This window comes from Osmerus mordax, chromosome 9 (genome assembly GCF_038355195.1).
Source record: "Osmerus mordax isolate fOsmMor3 chromosome 9, fOsmMor3.pri, whole genome shotgun sequence".
Taxonomy (NCBI): Eukaryota; Metazoa; Chordata; class Actinopteri; order Osmeriformes; family Osmeridae; genus Osmerus; species Osmerus mordax.
The window spans coordinates 4,980,111-5,000,409 of record NC_090058.1 but is presented as its reverse complement, the minus strand read 5'-3'; the positions used below and the strand labels follow the sequence as shown (position 1 = coordinate 5,000,409).

The following is a 20,299-nucleotide window of genomic DNA, read 5'->3' as shown; positions in this document are numbered from 1 at the left end:
CCCAGACATACTCGTTTTCACTGACAAAGAATGTCTTGGGCAGTCAGAAACTACAGTGTCCATGGTCAGTTAGTTTAGTGGTTGTTTTAACAGAAGAACCAAGGTAGATCCAAAAGGTCAGCCTGGAGATGGTGAGCATGTCAGCTAGTCTCAGCTATGTCAGCTAGTTAAACATATATCACTAGCTCACCCACCGTTTCTGATCATGCTGTGTGAACAGGAATTAAACAAGCATCGTAGACATATTTAGTCATGTGGGGTTTTTTCAAACTTAACAGCATGTCATCCATTCATGTGTTTCATGATGGTTTTAGCTATAAAATATTTAAACATTTGTGCATCAATGTAGGTTATGTATTAGGATGGTTCCTTTTCAGAATCCTCACAAGCACAATAAACTGGAAGTGTACAGTAAGTACTACACTCCAGAACCTAATAAGTGATTACATTATTTTTACAAAAATGCCAAAGAATCTTTTAATATAAACAGTAGTTTGCCTCCATTTTTATTTCAAGTCCAAAAGCCATCAAAACCCAACAGAGAAAATAAATGACAGGAATGGTCCATGAACTTAAAAACATACAAAAGAATATCCAAGTGTCTCTTAAAGAGCACGCTGTCTATGAGAGCGAGAGTATGTTATGAAGAGTGTAAACCATAGCACTCCGGTTTACATGTTATCTTCATCCGAGTCATCATCCTCCTCCAGGGAATCCTGTGGATGGCAGGAACACAGAATGATGAGACACTACTAAGCTCACTTATTTTCTACAACAGATATACAACAAATCATTTAGAATATGTACACATTTACAGTGATGCAGACCAACATACACAGTCCCTATAAATGAAGAGAAACAGGAGAAAATAATGGAACTGCAGAACTGAAGGAAGACCTCAGAGTTTCAGTTACTGTCAGTGGGAAGGGATTGGTAGAGTGTGAGATCAGACTGCAGAACAGAGCATTTGAATTGTCTAGCTAGCTTACCTTAGCATACTTCTCAGCCTCCTCTCTGATGTCCTTGGGAACCAGCTCATGGCGTCCATTAGTAACTAGTGAAGGCAGACGATGAGAAGTGTCATTTATAGGGTTATAAAGGCTGGGGCATTTTTGTAAATGTCCAGAGGAATAATACATACAAGTACACACATCTACAGAAATGACTTATTTTAAGCCACTCATATTGCGTTGAACAAACTCAGACATTCTAAATTGCTGTCTGTGGAACCAATGCTGAAGGTTAGGTTGTTGTAAACGCATCAAGTTCAGACTGCAGTCAATTAAAGTACAGTAAAACAAGATTCTACAAGCTTCCCAGCCAACAACAGTCTTGTGTTCAAATTCTGAAAGTCAATAAAAGAGGAATTCTGCCGATATGTGAACACGTTGGCTAAGGAGGAGCCTTACCCTCTCCCACCCAGCTGAGCTCCAGCTCAAACGCTTTGTCTTTCACCTCGTCGTGTACGATGTAGATTCTGGAAGACAGAGACAAAACTTAAGACATCTTGTTCTATTTGGATGTGAGAATCCAACAAGTGCTTAACTGGGCTCAATGTCATACTTTCCATAAAGATATATGTATGGAAGCCAAGATCATGGTCAGCATGTGTTCACCGTAGAAAATGAATCCTTTTGAACAACTTCCATGTTTATGATCTTACATTTTAGCGACTTCTTTCACCAACTCCCTGCAGGTCATATCTTTCATCTGTTGAGAGACACAAGACAAAACACCAACATTAAACCAGCAGCATGTTGCACATTGTGAAATTGAGACAACATTCTTTAGTCATTGAGAGATGACCCATCGGGAACCATCAAACTCTATACCTGAAGCTTCTCGATTTCTGTCTTGGCGGCTTGCTTGGCTTTCCCAATGGCGCATCCCCAGTAACCCTAGATAAAACAGATGAAGGCATGTTTAATTATGTGAAGAAACCTATGAAGAAAACAAAAGTCACTTAATTTCTATATGCTCAACTACACAACCTAAAAATAACCTTTATTTTATGTTATTAGTTATAATAATAGTAATGCACTCCTGTAGCAGAGACTTTTATACAGCTGGGAATTAAACCTGCAACCTCTTGATCTGCAGTCAAACACTGAGCACAGCTGGTAAGAGACAATTATCCTCCTTTAGGCAATCCATCAACCTACCTGTATATAATCTATATCTACCTACCAGTACAAATCTGTTGCAACAACTGATTAGGATTAATGGATGGTTAGTAACTGGTTACATAATTACTTCTACAAATACCATTGATATAAAGTGTTACTACTAATGATTTAGTAATGACTTGAGCTACAGTTAGTTGAACTCACATATGAGATCCCAGAGGGATCGACCATGTACAGCTGAGGGCCGTCATCTTGATCGTACGAGCCCAGGATGAAGCTAAGGAGAAAAGTATGTTAATCCTGGAAAAGGTTCTGTAATTCCAGCAGGAATTTCTTATTTAAACTGTAGTGTTGGTATGCGCCGTTTGTGAACACTAGGACTAGAGGGATTTATACAGCGCCACATAAGGACCTGTAACAAAGAGAGATTTGAGTACACGCAGGGATAGATCTACTGCACTTGTTACCTGCATCCGAAGGGTCTGACGGCACTGTATAACGTGTAGGCATGGACGTACATGGCCACTCTGTCTGACAAGTGCTGTGAAGACAGAGTACATGGAGTTGGTCCCCATTCAAGGAGCAAGGTAGATCAGTTCAGAATACAGACTAAATAAGGGTTAAAATTATGGAAAAGAAACTGTGTATCATTCAATCATTTCACATCCAATTTACAATCCCAAATCATAAAACCAATAAGAACCTGTTTCATTAATTGTTTACTAATCCATAATCAACTTTTATTCTGTCATTTAACATTTCTCATTTGTTGTTATATTACAAAATTTAAGAAAACAGATCTAATTTGCTCACTGTTCTGACAAATCTAGAAATCTGAACTGTAAGTCAACCAAAAAGTAAATCTATTTAATTTGGTCACATCCGAGCTGCCGACTGTTCCTTCTTTGGAATTTGCTGTTGATAATAAAGAGATTCAGGGCAGGGGTATAGTTTACCTTTAGGGGGATATCGTGTCCATAATTGGATCTAAAGTTAGAGGCCTCTTCTCTGGCCACCTCTGAAAGGGATCTGGCATCAGCTAGTAGACCTGCCACAGCCTGAGAACAGAAGACAGTTCCATGAAAATTGTATAATTTCAGTCTGTGATTATGCATTAACAGCCTATCTATTATATTGAAATTACTTGACTAGAAAGTGACATACACAACATACTGTCTATAAGTCTGTCTGCATGGACATTGATGAAAACTGTGCATGCCATAAAGACATTATGATCGTCATACCATCCCAACATGTCTGTCAATGTTAAAGATGCGTTTGTTGGAGCCTTGCTCATACAGTTTGGAGAGAACCAACTTCTCCACACCAAAAACAACACCATCCTTGCATCTGATACCAATCGCCGTACTGTAAAAAAAAAAAAATCAAAACAAGATTTGAATCATTCATTTTTTCCCTGTTAAAGCCCTCACTCTTCTCACAACCCATGGTTCACTTCCAATATATAGGCAAGGAGGAAAGATGCAGAACACTCCACCCATGACTTTTGCCCTCTATCCAGCCGTGTACTAAAACTACACTGAACCTCAGCCTTATATACAATTATCAGTGATACATGGACATGGTAGCTACATAATGGGATATCTCACCTGCTGTTCTCGACTGCCTTCATGGCATATTCCACCTGGAACACTCTCCCATCAGGGGAGAAGGTGGAGGCCGACAAGTCATACTGGAGTGGAAGAATAATACGTCAGTAACAGGCGCAGTGATAACATAACTTAGCCTTGTCCTGGACTGTCAGATTTCACTATTACAGTTAGCGTTACCGCTCAACTACTAGCTTGCAAGATAGCTACCTAATAATGTTGGCAACCAAACTAGTACAGGGTGGTTCCGTGGAGAGAAAACTTGGGAGTACAAGCAAGCTAGTGTAGAAAGAGTATGCCAGGCAAACATGGGAACTAACGTTAGCTACCAAGTTAGCATGTGTTAGCTAGAAAACTGACTTTCGATTTCACTTGGATAGCAACTGCTAGCAAATGATGGCCTCTGCAAATGACTCAGCAGCGGGCTAAAGTTGCTAGCTCGCTAACGCATGCTACCCTGAGCACTGGCTGTGGCCCGGAAATCCGACTTTAACTACGATTAATGTTTTTTTTTATCGTTCGCCTACCAAACGCATCTACACTCATATTAAACTTACCCCAGTTCCAATAGAACTCATTATAGTTCTCTCTTCAAAACCCCTTCGTTAAACAGCTCTGTATGTCCAGTTCTTTCAGAAGCGCATCCCAGTCATTCACCAACAACGAAAATAGCTTTGTTGTCAGCGCCAAGCGTGACCACAGCCTATACCGCCTCTACTGGATGGCGTTGGTAATGCATTAATCCATCGGTAAACAGGCGATTTAACTAGCAATTCAGTGTTACTTAACATTTCCAAAGGCGGGTGCTACAATAAAGCTGCGCTATTTTTATGAGAAAGTGTAATATCACAAGTAGTCCCTGTTTTTGGTGGAAATAGTAATTATGTCTGTGTGCTTGTAAGAGTCGTATCGATGGTCTTCTACTGCTCTCTGGTGGATAAAGAAAGTTGAGCAACAGCATTCCATTCACTTCCTCTAATTCTTGCAAAAATTCCATGAAGTTGTGGCTAAGCTAACATTATTAGTGAAAGAACTCCACAACTCTTGCGCTTAACCAGTATGAAACAATCATAACTATGCCTGCCTTCTAATACATTCTGGTGAGTGTTTTCAAATGTAACTTTCTTATGAATTAGTTTAGTTGAAAAAGGCATGTATTTTTTCATATCACGCTGACCTTTCTAAAGCTAGGTAGCTAACAATAGCGATAATGAGCAACTACTGTACATCATTAGTTGGCCTCTACCGCAGTGTCATGACAAGTCTATGCTCCTTCGCGCACGTGGCCGTTATGTTGTGTTCAGCTAAATTCACATTTCCAAAAAAAAAAATCGCAACATTTATTCGAAAATATTTTTTCAACCTTTCAAAAACGTTTTTTTTTTCTCAAACGTGAAGTGAAAGGACAGGATAGGAGAGAGGAAGAGAAGAGAACAAGAAGCCTAGAGCAGAATACTTTGGAGTTCTCAAACGGCCCCTAATATGCTCAAGTTCATAACAGTTGTGTCAAGAATGTTTGGAATGCCAGAAAGTAACAAGGTATCAAACAAAGTATCAAGTGAGGGTTTACTATTGGGTCAGCTGCTCGGAGGCCGTAAAAAAAGAATGCTGACGCATTGCATTATGATTGCTGCATTTGGCTGTTTGGCTACATGTGACACACACCTAACACTAGCCTTGTGACACATAATTTTACATGGTAGTGGAGAGCTGGACCGAATAGCCCTCCCTTCTTTTATCAATAGCATGACATAGCATGGATCTGGATTCAACATCAATAAATTATACAGGCTTGGTTCTCTGACATTGGTTGTTTGTGGCAGGTTAGATGGAAGATGACCAATTGAAGCTCTCCTGAGCTGAAAGCTTTGGTCAGACTGGAGTGTGTGTTGTCATGGATCTGGATCTGGTTGCCAGTGAGTGCCCTGAACAAAAGCTATTCAGTATCAGTCACAAGGCCACGGTGGAATTACAGCCTGTTGATGGCAACAAAAATTAGAGCGGGTGATGTTAAAAGTGCACTCCAGAGGGCTAAGCATAAGATATCTTGTCTGGAGAGGGAACTCTCAGTAAAGTAAGCATTTTTGATCTTAAGTAAAGATTATACAGCAAGAGGTATTGTATGCTTTTATGTTGATTTCTTGCATATCTCTGGTTTAGACATCTCAAATGCACTGTAGGCTACATTTTTTCTCCAGCTGTCTTGAAACAATTTTGAAGTTGTATGTTGATGTTAGATATGAGAAATGTATCACAGTAAATCTGTATTCTATTTTAGAATGTGAACACTGATGACTAGCAAAGGATAAAAGAGTCAATCTTGTAGTAATTTCAAATGGATTATGGCACTTATTATGGAAGCTCAAAATAGCCAAATTCAGCTCTTTAGGGACATTATAGCGCAGCGATTCCCAACCTGTGGGCCGGGGCCCACTAGTGTAATACAGATGGACCGCCAATCCAATGAAAACAAAAGTATAAAAAATGAATATATATCTAAATATGTACTGTTGGTAAATTATTGTTAAAATTCTCACAAATTTTAAAATATCATTTAGCCTTTCATTCATCATGACTGAAACGCCAGTAGTTACGCTTGACATGTTGATGAAAGACTAACTGACACTCCGCCTTAACTTGTATATGCCCACCTCAATACAAGATGCACGCATCACTTCCGGATATTGCGTAAGCCAAGTCAACAACTTCCGGCAGTGAGCAGTTTTATAGCGGATGTATGTCTTTAGCATAAAATGCAGTTTTATAGCAGAGTTCGGGTAGCCTTCCCAAAATGACAATCAACGATGTACATAGGAATGTTTCTGCCCTTCAAGCAAGAGGGGAAAATTATTTCAAAATGTATGTTTCAAGCTACATCGACAATTACGGAGGTACGGTTTATCTAACTCACAGTAAAAGTAGCTAGCTAGGCTAGCTCTAGCTATCTTGGATTTGAGCAGTAAAGTTAGCTAGGCTAGCTAGCTAACAATTATTTTCTACATTCTAATGTTCTCAATTATCTGTCAGCTTGCTTGCTAGTCGTTAATGTTAACACACGCAATCCTGAGTGTAGGGTTAATAAGAGAGCAATAACTTAAGGGTTAACAACCTGTTCTGGTTATTAAAACTTCACTGGAAGTTCTAGACCTGGCCGTGGTAGGCTAGTTACACAGGTTACCTCTCTTTACAATGTGTGCTTACTGTGGCGCTGATGGACACTTTGTCTTCTTTGATCGCTCAAATACATTTAGCCGTGAAAGCGAACTGTTTGGCTCCTGTGGTGTTGTTAAACATGTGTGATAAGCGCAAATAAAGTGAACGGATGTGTTGGGCGACCGCAAAAATATTTGAGTAATGCAAGTGGGCCGCCAAGTGGAAAAGGTCGGGAATGGCTGTTGTAGCGTATAGTACAGCCTATTCGCCTACTATATGTTGGTTTGTGCAGTAATCTAGTAAACGTGACACTGACAACATTATGGTTAGATATCTGACACTCCTTCTCAGGTAACACACAACTACTAGTCATGCATATCTTCACTGTGAACCCTACTGAGTTAGATCATTGGGGTAGGATGGTCGCTATCACTATAACAAGTCGCCATCATGTGTTTCAATTTGGTTATGAAGATGCAGCTGACTGGCAACTGATAACCAAGTGTTTGACTTGGCTAAACCATCTTTGTTTTATTTTTCAAACATCCTCCCGTATCCATAATTAGGTTGCATAACAATGTGAATGAATCCCCCAGTCCTGATATTGTAATGTTGTCTGGGCGTGGGCAGCAGCATGGTCTTAGTCAGCCTGTGGGGGGACCGAGTCTGGGGTCCCGGGCCTCAGCTAAACACACATAGTTGTAGGGATTAAACAGCCATGCCCAGTAATCTCATGACCTGTCTGCCTGCAATGGTGTGAAAGCTAGAGGAGGCTGGCGAGATTCAGACCAGTCCACGAGCCTTCCCACCTTCACATTCTCTCCTCTGGAGGATCTGTGGAAGAGGACTAGAATATTTGAGAAATCGTATTGTAAAATTTGAATGGAGTGTTCTTTTCGTACGACACAGGATGGGAGCCCTTTATGATGTAATTTGTAGTTATTTGTTGATACCTCAGGGAGAGCTGTTCGGAGAGTGAAGAGGAGCTCGGCCTGTCAGCATGGACACACAACAAGGAGCTGAAGGACTCCCTGGTGAACATGTACAAAGGTAGGATACACTTGGATGTGGACGTCATGCTCACATCCATCAGATAAGAGTTGCTTCGGTTTGAGATGTCATTTTATGAATTTGGGTTAAATTGTTTTCTCGTAACCTCATAATTGTTTTACTTTATTTAAGACAAAGGACTAAAATATAAACGTATTACTGATGTTACGAGCATAGTCAGTCTTTTCCTAGCGACTCCTGTTACAGAAAAATTGAAATGCTTGTTTCACCTCAAGAGGGCACACTTACCTTTTCAAACAGAGAGCAGTCACCCTTTTCGTATCGCCTATTGAAACCAGTATTAGCCATAGTGTAAAGATAACACACAATTTTACTACTAGAGTGCTCTGAAATCATATATTAATTCTCTTTTCACAGTTTGACAATTTTAAGCCATCCTTCTGTTACTTGGATACTAGGTAGGAAAGTTTAGTTAGTTTGAATTGCTACCATAGGATCTGGTGGAAATCAGCTACAGTCAAGGAAGGACTGTTGATGTGTGTTTGGATTGAACTATCCCTTTAACAGCATATCAAGTGCCTCGACAAACAGAGGAAAGTTCCATTGTCCTTGATATGCAGATAATCTGATTGGTAAACAAGATGGAGACCGAAAGCACATCGGTATATAGAGAGGAGGGATCCCTCTTCTTGGCAAACATGCCTGCCCTGAAAACTTCCTTCATTAACAGTTAGCGTAACACACAGTAGACGGACCTACTCATTCATATTCTGTTGTCGGACTGACAAGAAAGTTTTGCGAACACTGACAATTCAGAGTTTTGTTGATGGTCTCCATGGCCTGACTCTGGTGGTGCTACTAGTCATTTCATTTAGTCATTTAGCAGATGCTCTTATCCAGAGCGACTTACAATAAGTACAGGGACATTCCCCCGAGGCAAGTAGGGTGAAGTGCCTTGCCCAAGGACACAACGTCATTTGGCATGGCTGGGAATCGAACTGGCAACCTTCAGATTACTAGCCCGATTCCCTGGTGGCTCAGGTGATATCAGATATCACGTTACATGTTAGTGATAACTGACAAGACCTCCCCATGTTCACAGTAACTCTGTACGATTCTTGTAGGTTTCATTTGAAAATGTAAATAACAAATAGCAAAATATATATTTTTTTTCTTCAGATCTGTGTATCTGATAGGGAAACCTGTTTAAAACACTCTTTCTACAACGGTGTTGACCTGCATATCTGTCAGTTTGCTTGGGAGTCTTCTGCAGCCTACAGGGTTCTGCGGATACTTATTATTCCCCGTACATTGGCCTGCAGCAGCGTGGGTTCTGTGCATGTGTTCCCCGTGAAAGCTCCGCAGGCTGTCTCAGAGAAACCGTGTGCGTGCAGTATGTTAATCTTGTTTGTCCTATCGCCGTTTTGCGCATTTGTTGTTCTAGTGATAGGCTGGTTTTATCCGGCTTTGGCTCTGTCTGACCCGCCACATCCTAGAGCAGGGGCGGAGCCCCACCTGGGAGCAGGATACAGTGTTGCGCAAAACCTAGCTAGGCATCGCCTCAGAGGAAGGTGTGTCCAACTGGCAGGTAGTCTGCGTGTGTCTGTCAAGTGGCCTATGTACTGTATAATTAGACTTGGAGGCACCAACACTGGGATATGTGGAGTTTCTGTGGGTGAAGAGTTCACTACATTGTTGCCACATAGATAAGATACTGTACAGGGTTGAAAAGGTCCCAGCATCTCTGTGTCTGTCTGTCTCCCGGTCAGTCAGTAGTGAGCCTTTGTGCTATCCCTTGACCTAGTGCGTATGGAGGGTGATGACAGACTGACAGACAGATTCTAGTGCTAGACCTCAACCAAACAGTATCTAAATCTCAATCAGTCTTAATCTGGCCCGGGCCTGTCTAATTCCTGGAGATTAACCTTTTCTGAAAGAGTCTGTGTCAGTGATGTTGAGATGAGCCCTTCTATTCCTTCATGTTGTCACCAATTTGTTCCTTGTTCATCAGTCAGGGGCCTAAGGAACAAATCCCCGGGCCTGGCTGAAGCTGGGGACTGTGCTGCGTAGGTGTGAGTGGCTTTGATCCTTCCCACGCAGGTGACAGAATGGGTGTCAAATCCTGTCTTGACGGAACCTCGGACATGAATATGCTTTAGGGATTATCACACACACGCTCCGCTCCTAACACCATGAGTCCACCCCGAGATCTGGAGGCCAGAATTAGAGAGAGACAATTAATAAGTGAGGAGGGGGGTGGGTCATTTGTTTATAGGTAAAAAATATTATTTTATATATATATTACTGACAGAATAGTATGTTTATGTGACCACATGAAGTGAGAAAGCATTTACACTTCGGCGACATTGGCTTTCTACTTTATGACAAATTTAAAATCCATTTTCTACTTTTTAGAATGTCGTGAATTAATGGCAGACTGTGTGCAGTCGCTGTTCTGAGTGCTGTAGTTTGTCTCTTTTGAACTGGGTCTATTCCTTTGTAGCATGTAGCTATGTCTGTTTACATTTATTTTAGTTCTCTAGTGTGACGGCCAGCCTTAAAACAGCTGTTGCTTCTACTGGTGTGTGTTTGTCTGTGTGTGCTCCAAGACCAGCCTACAAGCCCCAGATAATAAACAAAGTAAGGTGTCCCGCAGGGCTGAGTCGGCTCAGAGAGGAGAGCAGCTCCGGCCCCAGAGAATAAGGTGGATAACCCTTAGACCTCACCCTTGCTGCCCCCGCCCCCCTCCCCGTGGTCCCCCCGCCCCACCCCTGCTCTTCACCCTTACCTTTATCACTGAGGCCTCTGCTCCCCAGCTCCCTCTCCCTGACACCCCCCACCCCCCCTGTCCTTTGGTATCAACCTCCCAACCAGGGACATGTTGGGTTCAGACCCGTCCGCTCAGTGGCTTTGCTAGCAGCTGGAGACGACTTCTTAGGAGAGATGTGTGGTCTGTCATTGTCAGGCACGCGCTCACTTTCTCTCACTTTTGCTCACTCTCTCAAACTCTCCGACTACCTCTCTTTCCATTTGATTTGCGCAATCTCTTTTTTTCCTCAAATTATTTTTCTGTTTGTCAGTGATGGAGAGATCCAAGGAACTGCAGAGGAGGTAGACAGGCAGCGTCTGGGGCCTTGAGCTCCCTGAGGAATGGAACCTCCCGGAAGCACCAGCCTGTAGTACGTGAGGAGGTGGCTGAGAGATCCACCCTTCCCCCGACCCTCTGCTGCACTGACACCCACCCACCTCTCTGGGCCCTCCCTCCTCACTTTTGTCCTCTTTCCCTGCCACCCTCCTCTCTCTCTCCCTCTCCATGCCTGCTCTCTCCCTCTCCCTCTCCCTGCCTCCCTCCCTCCTCTCTCTCCCACTCCCTGCCTCCCTCCTCTCTCTCTCCCTCTCCCTGCCTCTCTCTCTCTCTCTCTCTCTCTCTCTCTCTCTCTCTCTCTCCCTCTCTCTCTCTCTCTCTCTGGGTTTTCTCTCCCCCCACCTCTCCTCTCTCAGTAGACAGTGGTGTCTTTCTCTCTCTCTCTCTCTCTCTCTCTCTCTCTCTCTCTCTCTCTCTCTCTCTCTCTCTCTCTCTCTCTCTCTCTCTCTCTCTCTCTCTCTCTCTCTCTCTCCCACTCCCTGCCCCCTCCTCTCTCTCTCCCTCTCCCTGCCTCCCTCCTCTCTCTCTCCCTTTCCCTGCCTCCCTCCTCTCTCTCTCCCTCTCCCTGCCTCCCTCCTCTCTCTATCCCTCTCCCTGCCTCCCTTCTCAGACACTTCAGAGGGCCAAGAGGCGAGCTATCGGCACGTTTGGGCTACCATGTGGGTCTTATTGAAGTCCAAAAGCCTGTGAATTGTGCGTGTGTGTGTGGTGTGGCCCTAGGTGGGTGGTCTAGGACTGAGCAGAGGGCCAGGCACACACACACACAAACACACACACAAGCAGACAGTGGGATTCCTCAGCCTCTGTCCCTCTTTGTCTCTCTGTGTTGATTTAAGGAACAGAGTAGAACTAGGGTGGGCACTGGAACAACTGGGCCGGGGCCAGGCCTGATTATTCTGATCTGACGCCACCCCACACGCACGAAGATGTACACACACCAAACGCACACGGATGATGATGTACTCGCACCACACACACACACACACAAGTTCGTACACACACATGCTCTATGCAGACTTTCAAAGATCTGCAGACATGAAACCTATCAGTGTAACGTGGCCTTGCAGGCTCTTGCCCTATCCCGATCTAGCAAGTTCTCCCTCAGGGACCTTTTGTCTGGTCACAGCTGGGTCTCAGTCTAACACTGCAGCAATGTTGCACCAATGTTGTCCCTGCTGTTCTCTGTGTGTGAGATGGGGGAACCTGGCAGGCCATTGTCTGCTGACCGTAGAGGAGAGCAAACATGACGGCTGTAGCCTGCTCCCTCTCTCCCTCCTGCATCCCTACGCCTGTGGGCCACAGCCAGTCGGTTAGGCCCTCTGTGAAGATCAGTGTGTGTTCCGCCGGTGCGGGAGTTGGAATGTTGGAGTGTTGATATTAGAACTGGACCACTTGTCTGGTGCAGGGGAGAGCGAGGGTTTGGAGAGCGAGGGTTTGGAGAGCGAGGGTTTGGAGAGCGAGGGTTTGGAGAGCGAGGGTTTGGAGAGCGAGGGTTTGGAGGACAGGCCCTATCCTGAGCTGGGCTCCTCCTCTCCTCACCCCAAAGCTCTTCACTGGGATTCATTCCCTGTCCGTTGCAAAGTTCAATTTCAAAGCATGTTAGTCAAAGGATTTACTCAACAAAAGACAACAGTATAGCCCTTTTAGCACCAAAATCATCATTGCGTGTGTGTATTTCCCTGTGCAGCCATGAATAGACCTGTGTTTCTGGAAAGCTGAAATTGATTATACCCATGCCCTGAACACTCCTTGTTCTTGGAATCAACTTTTCAATGAGGCCGATATCTATGAATCATACCACCGATGTACTTCCTGGGACAGGGTGGGTGATTGACAGGTGACCCTGTGTTGGCAGGGAGAAACACCCACCCCACAGGCTGAGTGGTTTCTGTTGGGGGGAGAGAGAGAGAGAGAGAGAGAGAGAGAGAGAGGGAGTGGTTTCAGTCAAGATTAGGCGAGAGAATAGGTGAGTAATAACTGGTCTGTTCTCTTGTCTGACGCCACCTCTCATCTGATCTAGTAGGCCCAGTCTGCCTGCCTGTCTCTCTGCTTGTCTGTACGGCACAATGAAGCTTTGTGTGGTCCTCCTGAGATGGATCACTATGGTCTCAAAAACGTCCCAGAAGTCTTCTGTCTTCACCACATCGTATGTCTTAAAGTAGCTCTTTTTGTGTTCAATCCAGAAGGTCAAACATGTTTGGTAATGTGCGTGTGTTTTAGAGGTGTTGTAATTAATCGAATAATCGATGCATCGCGATGCGAACATGGACGATGCTGCATCGATACAGTGGCCGACCATAATCGATTATAACGCAATGATGTCGCTCGTTAATTTTCCGGCCGCGGCATAAACGTTCAAATGAAAAATAACATTCTCAGTAGCTTAACCTGTCTCATCTGGGTCTCATTTACCTGACGTCATTCGTCGCGGAAAACGCGAACTCTGGGCCAGCAACTCAGAGGATGATGCAACTCTGTTTTCAATACTGCTAATAATGCTGTCTGTTGTGTTCAGACTTTGTTAAATAATAAATATTATTTATATCTTACTACAACGTACTTGTATTTTTGGATGAAAATATAACTGTTGGAGCCAAAACTATGATTATTATGATTTCAATGTTAACCTTTTGCCTCTATGAAATCGTTATGAATTGTGCATGTTAGTCGGTCTTTAACCGTGGCATGTCGTCACAGCGTTTTGTCAATAATTAATATAGAAATAAGTCATATAGAAAACGGTATTATATTGAACTATACAGTATCTTAATGCATTCTGTCAAGTCAAATATCCTATATGGCTTTAATAGAAAAATGTATTTGACGAATCGAATCGCTTACATGATAATCATAACCGAATCGGGAGATCAGTGTCAATTCACACCTCTAGTGTGTTTGCATGCATGCTTGGATGTGTGGAGTGATGATAAGGAGGATTGTCATCATTAGGAGCAGACCAGTAATTTTTGTAGTACATACAGAGATTATTCCTGCTTATATTCGTGTGACAAGCTCCAGTTAACACCCAAAGTGCTGGCTGGGTAATTAGATGTGCTGTAATTCAAATAAGCATGCTGCCTGTGAGTGGCGTTCATTATAAATCAGATTATCTGTACTGTATTTGCTCTGATGTTGGCTTATCTGATAAGAAAGATTTGTACCAATTGGTCCAACAGAATTAAGAATTGAAAGCAGCCTGCGTGGGTGGCTGAGGCCGCGCTGGATGTGCGTACATGTGCTTGTGTCCTTTGAGCAAACATGTTTCCCTGCCTCACATCCAGACGAATATTGCAACAGGTGTTTATATAAATCAGTGTGTGATCAGAATTGGCTCTCTTCCTGGTATTTTACTGCTAGTGGCAGTAAATAGTGGCATTAACCCTTGTGCTGCCTTCGGGTCACATGACCCAAAGGTTAATAACAAACCATTGTTGTGTTTACCCAATTTTACCCAATGCAAAAACAAATAAAATAATTGTATTTTAACCTTTGCAATGTGGGGGGTCTGAGACATCCCAACAGTTAAAAGAAAATGCTTCACTTTGTTTTTGTATGCGGTAAAGTTGTCGCAATACGACGGTGGGTCACAATGACCCGAAGATAACACAAGGTTTAAAAGGCAACCCAATAGAGTATGTACCAGTAAAGTCAATATAAGTCATGTAAGTTTTGTATGTTAGCATACCATTACAATTCTAGTACACCCCAATGCTACCTACAGGGACACTCTTCCCGATCAGAAATGCTACAGCATTGGACAGTGCTTCCTCTCCTTCTCACACTGCTTGCCAAGATTAGATGGCACCTTTATCATACATACATGTTGTTGTTGTTAGTATTAGTATTATTATCATTGTTATTATCCTGATGAACACCAGTGGTTTCGAGTCATCAGAAGCTGGGGTAGGCCATCAAGGGGCTAACATATTCAAAGGCTGATCTGGGAGAGCCAGCAGGGAGGCGGCAGTTATTCTCTTCTCCACAGCAGTGGGGCTAACCAGGGAGACGCCGGCCTGTTGTAGATTCACTACGTCTCCCCCTCTCTCCCCCCTTCCTTCCTTCTCTGCACCCAAATCGACCTGATCCGTGGAAAATTAGACACTCATCCCCACAGAGTCTCGGTTACTTCTGCCAGGAGGGGTGGGGGGGGGGCTCTGAGGGAGGGAGTAATGCTCGGGGAGTAGGGGGGGGGGGGTGTAGTAGGAAGGGGACCATCAAGATGGATCAGCGTTCCATCCTGTTGACGACGACACCCCTTCCAGATTCATCAGAGTAGGGATCTACGGTGAGATCTCCTGATCTGCCCTGCTGAGTCTCTCCCTGCCTTACTCTCCTGAGCGCTATTCAATTAACCACCACCACCACCAGTCAGGTCTATCAGCAAGGCTGCTCCGAGACGCAGGTTTTCTGGTCCACTTCCCTCCCCTTCACAACCCCGGTGGTGCACACACTAAGCCCCCCCTGCCTAGGTGGCATCATGCCACAGGCACGTGGTCCACGTACAGCGGGGTTATGATGGGGCCCAGCTTGATAGATGTTTGATTGTCTCAAGCAGATCTAGAGATGAGAGTCCAAGACTTAGATATGTAGATATGGGTCCTGCTTTCGTAGGATTGGTAGCTAAAGTTTGGATACAGTTTTGTTGAAGGCTTTTTGTCATGTTCTGGGAAGTAGGCTGTATTCAACCTCTCTCTTCCCATCCCATGTTCACATACTCTGTACTGATAATAAGAAATTGACTACAGTCTCGTTTTTGGTAGTCAGACTGGTACTTGAAGAACACACGACAGAATCCCACAGACATTCTGTCCTGTACTGATTGGTCTTGTGAGCACCTTGAGAGGTGAGGGACTGGGTGTAGCCGACTGAAGCCTGGGTGAGTGATGAGGTCAACAGAGAGAGAACCGCCGCCTTCCTTTCTGTTCTCTCTTTGTGCTTCTTTGATGTCCGTCGACGGTCTCCCTCTCTCCATCCAGCCCTCTCTCTGCCTCCCATCCATCTCATAGAAACGGTTAATAATCCTCACAGATCAATATTTGATGTTTAGAAGAATGCAGATCCTCAAGTCCAGGGTTGTTTTTCTTCACACTGGTTTCTGACGTTTGAGCTCCTGAGACGGAGAGGTCCTTAGTTCAGGGCTGACTCAAGACCTGAGACCAACTCCGCTGCCATCATCACTCACCGTCCGATCAGGTGATATAGCTGTCCATGTCCAACAGTCGCCCTGCTCCCCACACTTAAGACTTCTTTAGAAATGAGCTGTTTGGTTTTTGTTACATGTGGCCTTCATGTGTAGCAATGCTTTGTGTAGAACATGCTGGAACTCTTTGTGGGTAGTTCTTCTTGTTGACCAACTTAGATTAATAGCGCTGAGTTGCGGTTGGAAAACTGGTTGTTATTGATGGTGCCATCAGTGACCAATATTTCTTGTTTTTTGGCATTCCAAACCTGTTCCAATAGTTTTAAACCAGGCTATTTGCACGTTTAATAAATAGTTGGCCTATATTTTATATTGTGGCATTGAACGATGGGTTGGAACAATGTTGAACAAACAATATGTACAATGTGTTGATGCATATGTTTAGTTCATGTGTCCGCATTGCAGATCAGGTGTGTGTGCGTGAGGAAGTCATTCCAAATGCTTTACCAGGACGACCTGAGGAACAGAGCAACAATGTATCCAAATCCTTTGATCCCAGTGCAGTCAGGTCCCTACCCAACAAGCCGCCAACATCATCCAATCAGATGGAGCAGCAGGTGCCCCCCTGCCCCCCCCTACTGCAGGTGTTACCATGTCTCATTCCATGTCCTAAGTGTGTTTACAAGCCATTGTACATTCTCATCCATGTTTTTACCTCAGGAGGGGAGGGTGAACCATGCATCACAAAGCAGCACAATTACAATTAAACCTCTGCTTTAAGTTTCCGTGCAGATTAGCGTCTGTATCAAAATTCATAAAGAATAGGGAAAAGATGTGAGGTCTGAGCTCAAGGATTCACTGGGATTTCGTATGAAGCCCATTTAATCAGGATAACACTGCTATTAATATTCATCAAGTCAGCTGGAATACAAATGACAAGCTGCCAAACCCCGAAACTTTTGCAGAAGAAAATGTATTAAATGCAGCTTAAAAAATTAATGGAATTTAGTTTATATTGGAGGAGGAGGAGGGGGGGCGGAATGCTGAAGCCCCCCGCCTGTTATTGGTTGACTGAAATTGGACTTAGGCTCTAGAAATTTCTTTTTGAAGAATTCCATCTTTGACGGACTTCAAAGGCGTTTTCAATGAATGCGAGGCATGAATGGTCACTTAGGAGGATTTGAAGACATTACGCTGCAATAATTGTACATGAATAATAAGTAGCCCCACAAGCCAATTAGCTCAAAGTCCACATGGCAGCAGGAATATGAAGATCACACAAGAGACAGGAAAGGACAAAGAAAATGAGAAAAGTTTGAAAGCAAGGATGAACCGATCTCACACAAAGGCTTTTGTCATTGATTTTAGTCAGACCATTTATGCAATCACTTACTACTCTTACAACAACACTCACCTGATCAATTCTGCACATTAATTACCACCCACAGAACACACAAAGGTATGATTTTGTCTTGACCAGCAATAATTGGCAGTGATCATGACCATAAGTACTACCAAGTACCTGTTTGTATGCAGTATCACAATAACCATTAAATAAGATGAACCGGCCTGCTTTCTACAGGTTCATCTCAAACATTCCTTCCTTTAGCAATCTGAAATGATTTCGATTCATTACATCTCACCAGATAACAGATATCAGCTTCTAGATTACAGATAGAACTGATTAAATGAATTCTTTGTTTGGAGATGCACCGTGGGATTCTCTGTCAATCAACGAGTCATATTCTTATTTTGTCACGCTGTGCGGCGCCCTTTTCGACAAATCCCCCCCCCCCCCCCCATCTCTCTGTGTGCAGAATCTTGCACCCCCCCTCCCCAAAAAAGAAAATTGCCAGAATAGGGAAAGGTCAGGTTTGTGTGCTCTGTGTTTTTCTAGTTTTCCTTTTCAAAGCTACTTTCTCATGTTCGTGTTAAAGGATTACTAGACCTTCAGAGCCTTACCTACCAGCTTAGAGGTCTCTCTCCTCCCCCTCGTACACCCCCAGTCCTCCCCCTCTCCCACCGTCCCCCAGACCCAGTAGCTAGCTTTAGCCCAGAGTCCATCACTGGGATTATTGGAGCCCCATGGTGTCATCCACAAAAAGCCAGTGGTCCCTGATTGTGCCCGTTCTGAATAGGGTGTGTGTGTGTTTGTGAGGGAGAGAAAGAAAGGCAGAGAGCGAGGTGGTTGTGGTGGTGTGTAGGATGAATGTATAGGATCTTGGTATGGTGGGTATGTGTGAGAGTGGTTGTGGTGGTGTGTAGGATGAATGTATAGGATCTTGGTATGGTGGGTATGTGTGAGAGTGGTTGTGGTGGTGTGTAGGATGAATGTATAGGATCTTGGTATGGTGGGTATGTGTGAGAGTGGTTGTGGTGGTGTGTAGGATGAATGTATAGGGTCTTGGTATGGTGGGTATGTGTGAGGGTGGTGGTGGTGGTGTGTGCGCGAGCGAGCGAGCGGTGGGGTGTGTGAACGGTGTGTGCTGGCTTACAACACAGGGATAACGTTCTGCTGGCATCTGCCCTTAAGGTCACCCACCCGCCAAGCACCAAACCTCCCAAGATTTCTCTCGTCCTTTCTCTCTCGCACTCTCTCTCCTCCCTCAATTTGCTTTCTTTCCCTCCCTCAGCCTCGAGTTTTCAGCGTCCTTTTTCATTGCTCGCTGCTGTTTATATCTTGAGGTTGAATGTGTTTATCTGAAGCCCATGTCCCTCCTAGAACGTTCTATTTCTTTAGGCCTACATCTGTTCTTCATTCAGCCATTGCCAGATAAATGCCTGTACCCCTTTAACGTCAAACTATTGGCAGTATTTTTGTATATATGTGGTAGACAAAATGAAATAAAGTAATTAACTAATGTGTGAGCCAGGATATCTCTAGCTACAGTCTCGGGCACAATCATCAACATGCTATAAAAGAAAAAGTAATTGCACTTCACTCCATATGTACCCCAGTCTCCATCTTTTGAACCCCAGCCTATATATTCTTCACAAGCCCTCTCTATGTACATGATAAAACACCTGCGGTTCAGTGACTCTTGATAGATGTTTATAGCCACGTGACTAGGCATTGTTACAGTGTCCACTGCATGGTATACATGACACCACCACCCGTAGGACTGGAGGACCGCCCTTTTGTCCTAATCAAACGACACCTACAAACAGAGAGGGTCTTTTTGTCTCGAACACTTCACCACTAGAGGGTAGCCCTCTCCTGCATGCTCAGTCACACACACATACACACACACACAGAGACTCACACTATCTTTCCTCACACACACACACACGCCGAAGCAACAGTCTCTTTATCTCTACCTCACTCGATCTCTCTCTCTATGTCTGCTGCTAGTGAATGTCAATGTTTCTTCTAATCACTTGCGTTGTATTTGTTGCTTGCTTATGAATTAACTTGCGTTTATGGAACTAAATTACCGGGTCGTCATTTAATTACACCTGAGGAGTGTCTGTAATCGTCGTCCTCCTAACCAGGATCTGAAATGACAAGGCTTCGTCTGATTTAAACGACTGTTTACCTTCCTGATAGCTAAAAGCATTAGAAAGCCTCAGAGGCGGGATTAGGATGTGTTAATTGCGGGTATTCATTAGGGTTGATGAGGCAGAGAGAGGTAGAGCATGGGTACACACAGCCACCGCCGATAAGACAGCCGCACCGATGACACTGATGGCGTCCGTAAAGCACCGAACGTTTCGCTTCGTAGATTAGAGCTGCCAGTCTTGTTGTTGCTCACGCACAACTCTGGAGGTTATTAAAGACTGCTCTCAGTAGAGTTCTTCCAAGATCATATCCACCGGGCGCTATAATTAAGACTAACCTTTTCTCTCCCTAGGTTGCGTTAGCGAGCAGAGGCTCTAATGTGGCTGGTTGCTTTAGGATGATGAAATGCATTTTTCCTTTGAAATTAATCTGGTCCCCTTTTCCTACTCCCAGCTAATCCCAAAGTCAACGAGGAGTTGAAACAAAGACTACCATCTCCAGTGAGGCCTTCGTACTCCAGAACCACGTCGCCTCTTGGGTAACCACTCCCTCCATCCACACACCGTTCTCCTCCATGCGCCCTTCTCCTCCATGCTCCCTTCTCCTCCATGCACC

General features: G+C 44.0%; 2 protein-coding genes across 2 annotated transcripts in view; one reads left to right on the top strand and one right to left on the bottom strand.

The window, feature by feature from the left end:
* Positions 1-485: 485 nt before the first annotated feature.
* psma3 (proteasome 20S subunit alpha 3) lies at positions 486-4,404 on the bottom strand. Its single transcript, XM_067243669.1, has 11 exons — positions 4,294-4,404; positions 3,737-3,819; positions 3,371-3,494; positions 3,083-3,184; positions 2,594-2,667; positions 2,331-2,403; positions 1,833-1,898; positions 1,664-1,710; positions 1,410-1,477; positions 990-1,054; positions 486-716 (listed from the first exon to the last, which is right to left on the bottom strand). The coding sequence occupies exons 1-11, from the start codon at positions 4,312-4,314 to the stop codon at positions 672-674; spliced, it is 768 nt and encodes a 255-aa protein (XP_067099770.1). The 5' UTR covers positions 4,315-4,404; the 3' UTR covers positions 486-671.
* Positions 4,405-4,700: 296 nt separating this feature from the next.
* The window catches only part of mipol1 (mirror-image polydactyly 1), a 46,365-nt gene continuing 30,766 nt past the window's right edge, over positions 4,701-20,299 (top strand). Inside the window, exons 1-3 of the mRNA XM_067243700.1 lie at positions 4,701-4,836; positions 7,848-7,939; positions 20,138-20,222. Coding sequence (XP_067099801.1) covers positions 7,930-7,939; positions 20,138-20,222 — 95 coding nt within the window. The 5' untranslated portion in view covers positions 4,701-4,836; positions 7,848-7,929. The remainder of the gene's footprint in view (positions 4,837-7,847; positions 7,940-20,137; positions 20,223-20,299) is intronic.